Consider the following 12,722-nt stretch of genomic DNA (forward strand, 5'->3'; position numbering starts at 1 on the left):
AAACAGATCTCTGCTTTTTCTGAATTATGAAGGGGTCCTCTATCTTCCATGTACTCTCAGGTCACTTTGCTGACCTCCTGGACTTCCTTCCCATCTTCTCTCTCAAGCTCTTCTGTCAAGTAGCAGCATCAAGAAGATGATTAAACACAGCCAGCTAAATACTATAGTCTAGTGAGGCGTGCTTTCTATCAGCACAACATTACAGTGGAAACACGTGAGTGCACTCAAAGATCCTTGTCACCGAACTTCTTTTATCTAAGAGCTGTCTCTAGAAAACGGCTGGGTAAAGCATCTGAAACACTGGGTACAAGTACGAGATATGCATTCATCCAACATAATCTCCAGTTTCAGTCAAACATCAGTGAGGTCACTTGCTGGGTCAAGAATTGTAGCCCTGTCCTTGTGCTTAGTGTTTTTTTCTTCAAATTCTGTAGTTATTCTTCACCTCATTTCTATTTTGCTGCATAAAGTATCTAAACGTAAGGAGTTCCAAAGCTGAATTGTGTATTGCATCAAAAGAGTATTCCTCTTTGTTCAGTTTATACCAGCTGCCTTATAATTTTACTGTGTGCCTACTAGCTGTGCTCTGAGAAACAATGACTAGCCTGGTTCATTTCTTGTGAACGGTAAACATTTTTCACACTCTGTACCAAATCCCTTTTCAGTCACTTATTTTTCAAGACAAATAATTTTCATTAAGTTAATCTCCACAAAATAGAGGCCATTCCAAACCTTTCTTTACCACTACCGTGTTTTCATGTGACTGTTTCAGTTGTCCTATGTCATTTCTGGGATGGGATATTCTGGACAACAAATGCATTCAGTGAGGGGGTATGCACAGTGGAGTTGTCTATTGCTATAATGATATGATATCTTTTGCTCTTTAGCCATTTCCCAACCATTTGCAACCTTTTCTTTGTTTTGTTTTGTTTTTGGAACTGCTGCTTTCTCAGTTTATGACACCTGGGCCCCTTCCCTTAGAGGCAATAATTAATGATAACTAATTTAGAGCCCATTGTTGGACCTGTATAATCAGGGCTGCTTTTCTGCAAATGTGTTACTTCCTATATGTCTATCCATCATGAAGACACTCAGGTCTCTGGAGATGCCTTTGTAACTCCTCTCCATCAGGCCTGGTGTGGACCATCTGAATAATTGGATATAATAAGCAAATGCTGTCATCTCCCTATTTCCCAGCTATCTTCAGATAATGTAAGAATATGTTATGCATATGATCCTGCCAAAGCATATGCTGTGAATGTTAACTGGCTCCTCGGAGCCATCAGGAACTTTTAAAAACCTGAACATCCATTCCCTGTTTCCATTGCTCTAGCAGAAAGGCAAACATAAGACACAGGCTTCACATCTCACAGGATGCCCCCTCATCCTGATGATGTGCTGTCACTCACTTTACCAATTTCAAAACTTAATTGACCCACTCTTTGCAACAACTTGCAGGGCTCCTCTGCCGTAAAGAGCTGCTCTGCTTGGAATACTGATCCCTTGGAACACAGTCAGCAGAGACTCAAAGGGTCCCTTGTGCTTATCTGCCACAGCCTTGTGTCCCTTTGTTGTTCACCCCTCAGCCAGCCAGACCCTCTGACAAGCTTTCTGCTGCAGATGTGTCTGAAAACATTTACTATTCCTTTTTTCACCCTTTACGAGCTACTTCTCAAAAACAAACTCCAAAAAAACCACCAGGCTTTGGCTGATTTACATTTTCTTTCCAGTGGTTCTTATGATGTTTTTTTTCTTGCCAGAGGTTATTCTTTGCTATAACAGAATCTGGGGGATTTTTATGGCAGAGTTAAGCTGGGCTAAAACTGCTAGAAGAGAACAGGGTCCCATAGGAAAACAAGAGTATGAATGTCCTAGGGGCAGCAAAACAAAAGTGGATGGCTCATCTTATGCCCTCAGCCTGGATGGAACCATCTGTCATGTGTGGGACTGATGCCCCAACATGTCCCAGCACAGAGTGTTGTCTCATCTTCCCAGGCACAAGGAGTGGCTAGAGCAACTCCAGCGAAGCCAAGGGCAGGATTGTATGGCCACACATGAAAGTAGATGATGACCTACCCTGCTCCTGACTTGCATTCGAAATGTGGTGGCTTGCAGTGTTGAACTGGGATATCAATCAAATGTGGCACAGTGAGCTTGCCCATGACAGTGGCAGCGTTGTGTGTGATGGTGCTGAATATATCTTCAAAGAGCCTTTCCTTCTTCTTTTCAGAGCCACCTTGCGGAAGCTGCGCCCAGAAGATATGTTTGAGACATGGGTAAGTACACGTGAGGATGAAGCTTTGTGTCCTCTACTAGCTTCCAAACAGAAACAAACCCACTCTGGCTACCAAACTGCTGCTCCCAAGCCCCAGCCTTTGGCTAAGCAAACAAAGCTACACTTTCCCAGAAGCATAAAGAGTTAATTCCAAATAAATGGCTATTCCCTCCCAAAAGTAGAAGTTATTCTCAGGTAACCAACTACTCCAGCTAAGATAAAAGGTATCTGTTGTCGAGAATCTTTGCACCGACCATGGTACATTGATGCAGAGCAATCTTGGCAAGGATCATCTAATGGACATCCTTTAGATGGGGGAGTCACAGAGATTGTACCAAATGTATGACTCATGGAAACTGTACTGGAGCAACTGTACAATTCAAAATGCGAGGGCAGGCAGTTCAGCTGATTATATAGATTATGGAGTAAATAGCCTGTTGATTGCTCTTATTGAGGTGTGAGCGAGCTGCAAGTCAGCAATTATGGAGAACTAAGCAGCAGTTTGGAGCAGAACACACACACAGAGTTCTCCTGGTCTGTAAAAGTAGGGGAAGGGGGAAAAGGTGAAAAATAAAGAAAAATAATGTATTGCAAATTATTCCTTCACCATGGATGAATAAGACATTAACAGCCATTTAGAGAGCTTTAAGTGCCAGCTGAATGCTGGAAAACAAAGCTGAACAGATGCTTATAGAAGTTACAGAAGATGCAATCATTCTTCCAAAGATCTCAATATTTTTAACAGCATTCACTATGTAACATAAAATGCTGTGGGAGTTAGAAGCACTGAAAACCCTGGGAATCTTTAATACAACAAGGCAAGAGGTAATAAACTGTACTGAGAGTTATGAGCCACTTAGGCATGGTAGGTTTTCATTTTGTTTTGAAATACAGATTCTGTGTAGAATATGGTTTCCTAGGTCCACTAAGTTCCTCACAGTTATTTTCACAGGCTTCACTAGGACCCAAATTTCACAGGCAATGATTTTGATTTCATACTGAATACATTCTGAAATAACCTCTAGAGAAGTGTGTGAATTGTCAGTGGTGGGATATTTGCTTAAAAAACAGCCTGGAAATACAAAACGTTCCTCTGCTACATGACTTGCACCTGCACCACAACAGCGTGGATTCAGATCTCACTGCAAGTTCAAGACAGTACCAGTGGCTTCATTGGTGTTACTCCAGTTTAGATTGCTTCACGGAATGTCAGAATACATATGCATTTATATTGGTGTATATATATATTCTGTTCATATATATATTTGTATTTTCCTGTCTGACAATGCTGCAGATAAATATGAAGAAAAAGGAATGCTGTAGATTTTGCCAGACGTAAGTGCTCTGAATCCCAGAGAAAATCTGCCCAGAATACCCTTTGAAAACATATTCTCCAAAGATGCCACCAATGGCCCTACTCTAGCTGTTGTTTTTAAAGATAATATTTTCTACTTAATCTTTCAGGTTTTTTTCCTTTCGGTTTTTGATGGTGGTTTTGTCACCTCTGAGCTCAGAATGGAAAAGAAATTAGCATTTAGATAGAAATTTCTTCTCGCATTAAAACCAATTGAAATCAAATCCGGGACCAGCAGTGGGTGAGGAATGTGAAGCCATTCTGTGGGAGATGACATTTATAGCAGGCGGATGACAAAACAGCTGGCAGATCGATTGGCCTTTGCCAATATCATTACCCATTGCTCACACATCTCACAGAGAGAAGCAGCCCGTCAGGCTGTCATTTCTATCTTCCATTCATTTGAACCCCAAATTGACCCTCCTACTCAATGCCCCTTGCTGCTCATGAAGACCCTTGTTTAGAGCAGAGACCCTTCATCTCCCAGAAGATGCGCAAGTAATCCACATCACCCCCCACAGCATGAGGGAAGCTCCTTTACTGGACTCAAACAAGCATACTTTAGGGCTGAGCACGGTGAATTTAGGTGACCTAGGATGTGGTAGGTGAACACAGATTCCCATGTTGATGGTTTTCAACCTTCTTAGCAAGCAAGGTTTTGACCCACACCATTAGAGAAGCTCTATCACCTTCACCATTGGAGTGCACACCTTATTTTTAGCCCCAGTTTTTCAGCAATGCTGCCCAGATAACCTGTTTTGGTGCTTGCTACCTCCACGACTCAGCCTTACTTCAGTTCTCATTTCTGGTGTCTCAGTGGTGCCTCAGCTAATTTTCTCTTGGAGATTGTGCTGCTTGTTCAAAGTTATCCCAGCACCTCTTATCTCCAGCAGCCACTCAGACTGTCTTCCCTCTGTCCCATCAATAACTGTTTCATTGTTTGCAGGAAGATGACATGGAAGGAATCCATATCGTGGCCTTTGCTGAAGAAGATGACCCAGGTAGGAGGCCATTTTCTTCATTGTATGACTCTTCATTCCCTCAAGAAGGTGTAGGTCCCCCCCCTCAGCCCCCAGAATTGCCCCTTCTCATCCCCCCTTACTATTTGCTTTGTTGTCCTCCCTCACCTTGATCCTCAGCACAGGGGTTACCATCCCTTTCTAACAAGCCCCTGGGACCACCCTCAATCTCCTCTCCCAGCTGACTCAAAGCTCCACCCTGACCAGACCATCCTACAGAGGCTGGACTTAAGTACATGGCTGGCTGGAAGAACAGGTGTCTTCTCCATCCCAGCCTGGCACCTGGAAGCAATCCATCACTTCTGAAGCTCTGCCACAGCTGTCACCAAAGTTGTGCCTAGCACAGAGCTCTGGTTTAATTGGTGTGGCAGGTCATGTGTTTTTCCATAGCCAGCAAGGAAGCTGGGGCTTGGGCGCTAAGATTTGTCCCTAATTCTGAATCTGTCTCGTTGTGTGAATTGAGAATGTGCTGAGGGCTTGTTCTGTCACATGCATGCAGGAAAACCGTAGGCATAACTTCCTGAAAAGCCACAGAAACAGTGATTCTCAATGCCAGCAGCATGATGAAAAGCTTTGGCCTCTTAAGGGCTGGTCTCCTCCCTCGCCACAAGAAAACACTTACATTGTTCCACTCCATGGAGGGATTATGAGGATTAATTCATGTGTAACTAATTTCAATACCCAGGGAGGATGGTCCAAATTAAAAGCCTTATTATCAGAAGAAAGAGGGGGGAGACAGCATTTTAATGAGAATTATAAATAACTCCTGTGTTCATAGGGGGTGAAGGAAGTCAGAAACCCCACAAGCGAAAGTGGCTGGGTGTTTGCAGGAGAGGGCTCTAGAGGTTCCTCTGTCGTTTCAGACGGCTTTGAGTTCCTGGAAATCCTGAAGCAGGTTGCCAGGGACAACACTGATAATCCTGACCTGAGCATTGTGTGGATCGACCCTGACGACTTTCCTCTGGTGAGTGGCAGGGGCTGGTTTCCTTCCTTGATTTGGCATGTGGATATAGGCACAGGAGCACAGGATTAGCCTGGGTGCGAGCACAGGATGCAAAGCAAGGGGCACTGCGCCATGGGCTGTCACTAGGAGCTGCTCACTTGAGTGATGTCTCAGCAGCATCCCCAGAGACAGCACTTTTCTTTGCCGTGAGCAATGGCCAAGCTTGCATTCAGTTTCTCTTCCATTCCTTCATGTGCATGGTATTCTGGACTCACTGCCCTTCCAGTTGAATTTATGCAAAGGAATATTGCAAAGATCCTTGTTTGAGTTTTGCTTCTTGCTCCTGCAGCTTATCACTTACTGGGAGAAGACCTTCAAGATTGACCTGTTCAGGCCGCAGATTGGGATTGTGAATGTCACAGACGTGAGTAGCATGCATCCAAAAATCCAGTGATCCCATGATTACAATGCTTGAAATTATGGGATCCAAAGCAGAAAGTAGGTCTACTGGCATTAGTAAGATTTCTGTTAAGTGCAAGGAAAACAGGCTTTTTTCCCCTGGGAAAAAGTATCAAGACCCCACCATTCCTGTGTGCAGGGAATGAGAGGAAGGTGCTCAGGCTGCATTAGGAGCTACAGAGTATAGAGTCATAGAATCATAGAATCATTTACCTTGGAAAAGACCTCTAAGATCATCTAGTCCAACCATCCACCTACCACCAGTGCTGCCCACTAAACCATGTCCCTCAGTATAATATCTAAATATTTCTTGAACACGTCCAAGGGTGGTGACTCAACCACCTCCCTGGACAGCCTGTTCCAGCACCTCACCACTCTTTTGGAGAAGGTTTTCCTAATATCCAACCTGATCCACCTCTGGTACAGCTTGAGGCCATTCCCTCCTATCCTATTACTGTTATCTGGGAGCAGAGGCTGACCCCTAGCTCTCGACAACCTCCTTTCAGGGAGTTGTAGAGAGGGATAAGGTCTCCCCTAAGCCTCCTCTTCTTGGACTAAACAATCTCAGTTTCCTCAGCCACTCTTCAGAAGATTTGTGCTCCAGACCTCTCACGTTGTCTTTCTCTGGACATGCTCCAGGGCCTCAATGTTTTGTACTAAGGGGCCTGAAAATGAACATAGTACTCAAGGTGCAGCCTCACCAGAGTTGAGTGCAGGGGGATGATCACCTCCCTGCTCCTGCTGGCCACACTATTTCTGGTACAAGCCAGGATGCCCTTGGCCTTCTTGGCCACCTGGGCATACTGCTGGCTCATTCAGCTGAGTGTCAACTAACACCCCCATTCCTCTGCACAGTCTTCCAGCTACTCTGCCTCAAGCCTATAGCATTGCCTGGCATTATTGTGACCAATGTCTGGGACCTGGCACTTTTTGGTCTTGTTGAACTTAATCCCATTGGCCTCAGCCCATCAATCCAGCCTGTGTCCAAGACAGTTCTCACCTCCACATTCTCTAGCACAGACAATCAAGCCATTGCCCCTCCTTCCTTGCCTATCCCTTCTGAAGAGCTTATAGCCATCCACTGCAGAACTCCAGTCCTAGGAGAGATCCCACCATGTAGGATCATGAGTCAGTAATGGCAACTCAGTTTGCCTGTGGCACAATGGCTTCCAGCTCCTCCTGTTATCCATGCTGCATGCACTGGTGCAGATGTACTTCAGCTGAGCTGTTTGCCTGGCCCCCAACCCCAAGCAGATGCAGTGCTGGCTGGATGTGTCTGGTGTTTTAGGGCAGCAGTTGTCAGAGTACTAGGCAGAGAGAGAGAAAAGGGAAGAGGATCAAGGTGGTTTCTGTCACCTGCGATCATGAGAGAGAGGAACAGACAAGATAGAAATAGAGCCCCAAGTCTTCCAGTCTTTTGCTCTTATTACTAGCTTATGGTGTCTCTATTATATTTATTGCTGTTGGCTGTGTTTAAGTCATGTCAAAGCAACATTAAACAGCTATCAATGGACATTCATAAAAGTAGGACTGTCAGTAACAAGGGAATCATATAAAAAGCAGCATCAGGCAGGAACATATGCCTTGTTATCTGACAGTCACTAAGAGACCTGTAAAAACTCATACATTATCTAGATTTGATATAGTAAATTTTGGGTTGTTGATTATAGTATTTGCAGATTTTATTTCATTCCTCTTAAGTCTGTTTTCTGTTCCTCAAGAGAGAGATTTTAAGAAAGTTCTAGGTTGGCTGGTGATATCTAACACAAACATTGAGCTCATTTTGCTATTTCAGTGTTATATCACTTCTTTCAGTGGAGTTACACAGGTACAAAGTAGGGCTTACACAGCAGAGTATAAATAAACACTCCTGTTGGCTTCAGTGGACATAACCTCTGTGACCTTATCACTTCTCTGAAAACTTACCAATACAAACACCAAGCTCCCAGAGGCCCACACTGGCTAGTCACATTGTTGTGGCTCAGAACTCGCACCATGATGTGCTTCAGAACATTGCTGCTGCTTCTGCACAGCATCTCCTCGATGGTCCTACTCCCCCCACCCTTATCTGAGGTGTCCCTTCTTGCCACATGAATGATCCTGTGCTCTGGAACAGGATCATTTACATGAAGTAAGAGCTGCATGCCTCTCCGTGGTCCTTTTTTGTTGTTGTTGTCGTTTCAGTTTTTCTGTTTTTGAAGGAAAATGTAGCATAAGAAAAACATGGACCTGTTGGAGCGAGTCCAGAGGAAGCCACAAGGATGTTTAGAGAACTGGAGTGCCTCTCCTGTGAAGAGAGGCTGAAAGACATGAGGTTGTTCAGCCTAAAGAGAAGGCTCTGGGGAGACTTCATTGAGGCTTTCCAATTCCTAAAGAGGGCCTATAGGAAAAAGGAGGAGAGACTCTTTGGCAGGGAGTGTAGTGAGAGGACAAGGGGTAATAACTTCAAACTGAAAGAGAGTGGGTTTAGATTAAACATAAGGAGGAAATTCTTCGCTATGGGGGTGGTGAGGCACTGAATAGGCTGCCCAGAGAAACTGTGGATGCCCCATCCAGAGGTGTTCAAGGCCAGTTTGGATGGGGACCTGGGCAGCCTGAGCTGGTGAGTAGCAACTCTGCCCATGGCAGGGGTTTGGAACTGAGTGGGCTTTAAGATTCCTTCCAGCCCAAATTATTCTCTGATTCTAAATATGGTCTGGCTTTTAAGAAGCCATACAATAAAGACAATTAAGTACCACAGAGAAGTGGTGTGTGTAGCTATCATCTCACTCATGGAAAGTTCTTGCTTCTGCAAAATCAAACACTGATAGAAAGAACCTCACAGCACCTCTGTAAAACAGGAGGCTGATCTTGTTTACAGAGAGAAAACAAAGAAGGAAAAGGAGCTTATTAAAGCATTTACTCAAGGAACCTATAGGAAAACAGAGAGACAAATCTAAGCTATGTTTTCTGTCTCTGGCTAATAGCTGCAATTTAGGCAGCACCTTCTAACTGCATTTTAAACAACATCATCTTGTTACTCCCCCTCACTTCTCCAGTTTATGGAAGTAATGTAGTGTAGGATTAGGAATAGGGCAGCAGGCTCACATCAAACACAAAACAAACGGCACCATACGCTCCTGTAGACACATCAAACAGTCCTACTTCTCATAGTCGGAACCAATAGCACTTCATGGGGAGGGTGGTAGTCCCAACATTTGGGTAGAGTGGTGTTGTGGCTGCTCCTGCCCACATGCTGTAGTAAGGATGGAGCTAATGCCACCTCCAACCCTGCATCCCTCATATGGTCCAGTCCTTACCACAACATTAGCAACAAATCTAATCTCTTCCTGTGTGACCGAGGGTGGCTAATCCCTGTCACCTGTCTCCACAGGCTGATAGTGTCTGGATGGAGATCAGAGACGATGATGACCTGCCCACAGCCGAGGAGTTGGAGGACTGGATAGAGGACGTGCTTTCTGGGAAGATAAATACTGAAGATGATGATGATGATGATGACGATGATGATGACGACGATGACGACGATGATGATGACGACGATGACGACGACGATGATGATGACGATGATGATGATGACTAACTGTGACTCTGTACAGTTTGACTTGTGGAGGCTGAGAGGCCTCCCCCTGTGGCAGGTCCCTTCATCAGAAGACCTGTGTTTGAGCGTCAGCAAGCACCGCCTGCTCCTCCTTTCCCCCTTGCCCCGCTCCCCCTGCCCCTGCTGGGACTCCCGGCCTGATTCTCAGAGGTGCTGAGCCACCAGGACTGCCACCTTGGTGGGTGGCACCAGCAGGTGCCCAGCACCGCTGTAAATCATGCCTCCGTAGAAAGGACAATAGGAATCTGTAGGGAACCTGCCCCAGTGCCCAGTGCAGGAGGAAAGCACCTGCATGCTCACTGCCGGAGGGATACAGGGAGCCAGTTTGTATTTTCCATGCTCATCAGCCCATCAGTACATCCAAAGACCAAATCTCACTCGATACAGAGGGAAGGTCACTGTAAAGTTTAGTCCTTTCATTAAACAAAATGCCCTTTGCAGCTACTCTGCCAAGACCACTGGATCCTGATAGTTCTGCTATAGGAGTGTAAAGCTACTTGTTAACATACTAGAAGCAGCAGAACATTTGAGGGGGGGAAGACAGTTCTAGGAACGCTAATTAGTGTTCCTAAAATAATTTTTAGTGTCATAAAATGACAGTATCTGACAGAGGATACAAAACCCAACACCACAGTCCCTATCTGACACGCTTTCTTCAAGCAAAAAATAGAGTAAGTGCAGGTGGTTTTAGATGGGACAGTACAGCTTGCAAGTTCTTGAGCTTGGAAGTTTCTGAATGCTGGAAAGGCTGATGCAAGTATGAGTCCAGACTCTTGAGGATGAAGATCACTGCACTGAGCCTGACTGTTGGTTCTTAATCTTGGGGAAACACCGGAGCTGACCTCAGGCCAGTTCCAAACATCTGCAGGCAGGTCCGGGCTGAAGTGGTGAATGAAATAGCACACTTCTGCCTATAGAAACCTTCATAGGGGCTCACCCTGAAGCCTTCCTATTCCCCATGACCTTCCAGCTTTAGGTGAGTTTTAACCAAAATTCCATGTAGCATCTTTTCCCATGACCAAGGTGTTAGGAAGGAACATATCCATCCAACCATACTAGATGCTGGATTAAGTGAGTTGGGCAATGAGCAACGAAAGCATTCAAGCTGGTCAACTTTTACATATTCAGTTGCAAATTCAATTCCTGCTTAAAGACTTGGATGTCCCACGGTAGCCTGTGAGAAGCCTCTTCCACACTGAGGTGGAGCTCATGGCATCAGCTTGCAGCAAAGGGGGCCATGAGGTAAAGGGCCAGTGACTGAGTCCCAGTGAGTGCCGCTCCATCCATGTGCAGGTCACTTCAACAGCATTAGGTCTCCCTGCTTTCCCATGCCAGCAGATTTCAATTGTCTTAGCTTCTTAGGTTTGACAATAGTGCAATGAATGGAGAGCTTGGAGATGCTTTATCTTTATAAATACTTTATAAATATGTTTTCCAGTAATTCAGACAGTAGCAGAGGTGGGATGTACATGTCCTCTCCTGAAACAATCCAAAAACATTGTTCTGGTCTTTCTTAAGAAAACTGGCTTATGTCAGAGATAAGTGATGTTAGTGGAAATAATAGTGCAAGGAACAAGAGATTCAGTGCACGCTGTATGAAAATGAATCAGCCTGACGAGAAACAAGGTTTACACACCATATATTTCCTTCATTGGATAAGCTGCAAAGCAAGATTTTATAGATTTCTTTTTCTCCTTTATGTTGGTCAGTCTCTTTGTCTCTCTCTTTCTTTCCATACTTGAGCTGAAATAGAAATTTGAAGTTACTAGTATAAATTGGCTGAAGTACTGATCTACTTCTGTGTGTGCCATGTCCCCTCAGTGGGAGGCGCCAGCATGAAAAACACTCAGCTGGATGTCTACATATCTCTGTGAATGAATGCTGTGCCTACATGGTAGATGGCTGTAGGCCATGCTAGCTCCACATTGAGCATCCGACACTCAACCAGCACTTTTCAGGCACTATCTATTAGCATGATAGGACAGCTACGTCCTCAGGTTGGGTATTATCTGTGTTAGCCCTTTCTTATTTCTTTATGATGTATAAGCACTTTCTGCAAGACTTGAACCAAGTGTATTTGGGGAGATCATCTGGGTGTTCACACCAGTGTGCATAGCGGTGAACAGCTCAGCCCCAATCCAAAGACCTGATGGAAACTTTGGGAAGGCTTGAAATGCAGTGTGCTGTCAGACCGGAGGTCCTCTCTCCAGACCAGAAAGGTGCCCAGTGCTATCCCTTTGCTCTGCCCTTTCAGCTATTTCAGCCAGGAGAGAGGGAACAAGCTGAACTCAAAGACTCATTTACGCACATTAGTAAAGAGCAAGAACAGGCTAAACTGGCAGTTTAGTAGTCTCTTAGTTTGTGATTAAGGGACAAACTCTGCTTATGCTGCTCACCTGAGAATAGTACTTGCTTATCTTTACCTTGGAGATATTCCCAGGAGAAAAGCATGCAAGATTTCACTCTGCATGTTATAACTTCCTTAGCAGCTCTGCAGCCCCAGATCAGTCATTGCTAAGTCCTGCCACTGTCGATAAACATGAAGAATAAACCAAGATTTGCTCTACTGCCTTTCCCAGCCAGCACTGTCCCTGGACACCCCAACTGCTTGGATGCTTTCCTTGTAATACCACTGCTCCCAGACATATTTCTAGTCTGATATGCCTCTGTCCATATGCTCCAAGAGACATATATTAGGCAGAAGAAATAGACCCTGAAAATAGCATTGCAGATGTGTTCAGGTGCACAGGTGGTGTTTAACTTTATACAGATACTAGGAAGACCGAGCTCACACTGCAGCCAGTAGGCTGGTGTTGGTGATTTATGGAGAATTCCCCCTGTGTTATGAGAGAAAGGGCTGATCATATGGCTGCCACTCCTCAATGGGGCCAGCACAGTTCCTGAAGGTACTGCCCTTCTCTCTTCCCTCAGTCTCATGTTTTGGTTTCCTTTAGTTCTCTTTGACCACAAAGGGGATCGTTTCATCTCCAGCTCTTACTTACAAAGCCAGAAGTGGCCAGTCTCTTCTTCTGGGATAAACCTATCAAAAATTAACAGGTGTTGCAGAAGAGGAA

The 12,722-nt window shown here is 44.9% G+C and overlaps 1 protein-coding gene across 1 annotated transcript in view; it reads left to right on the forward strand.

The window, feature by feature from the left end:
* The window catches only part of CASQ2 (calsequestrin 2), a 31,152-nt gene extending 19,796 nt beyond the window's left edge, over window positions 1–11,356 (forward strand). Inside the window, exons 7-11 of the mRNA XM_003202719.4 lie at window positions 2,231–2,276; window positions 4,576–4,630; window positions 5,512–5,612; window positions 5,941–6,015; window positions 9,424–11,356. Coding sequence (XP_003202767.1) covers window positions 2,231–2,276; window positions 4,576–4,630; window positions 5,512–5,612; window positions 5,941–6,015; window positions 9,424–9,630 — 484 coding nt within the window. The 3' untranslated portion in view covers window positions 9,631–11,356. The remainder of the gene's footprint in view (window positions 1–2,230; window positions 2,277–4,575; window positions 4,631–5,511; window positions 5,613–5,940; window positions 6,016–9,423) is intronic.
* The last annotated feature ends 1,366 nt before the right edge of the window (window positions 11,357–12,722 follow it).

The sequence above is a fragment of the Meleagris gallopavo genome, chromosome 1 (genome assembly GCF_000146605.3).
Source record: "Meleagris gallopavo isolate NT-WF06-2002-E0010 breed Aviagen turkey brand Nicholas breeding stock chromosome 1, Turkey_5.1, whole genome shotgun sequence".
In the NCBI taxonomy this organism is placed as follows: Eukaryota; Metazoa; Chordata; class Aves; order Galliformes; family Phasianidae; genus Meleagris; species Meleagris gallopavo.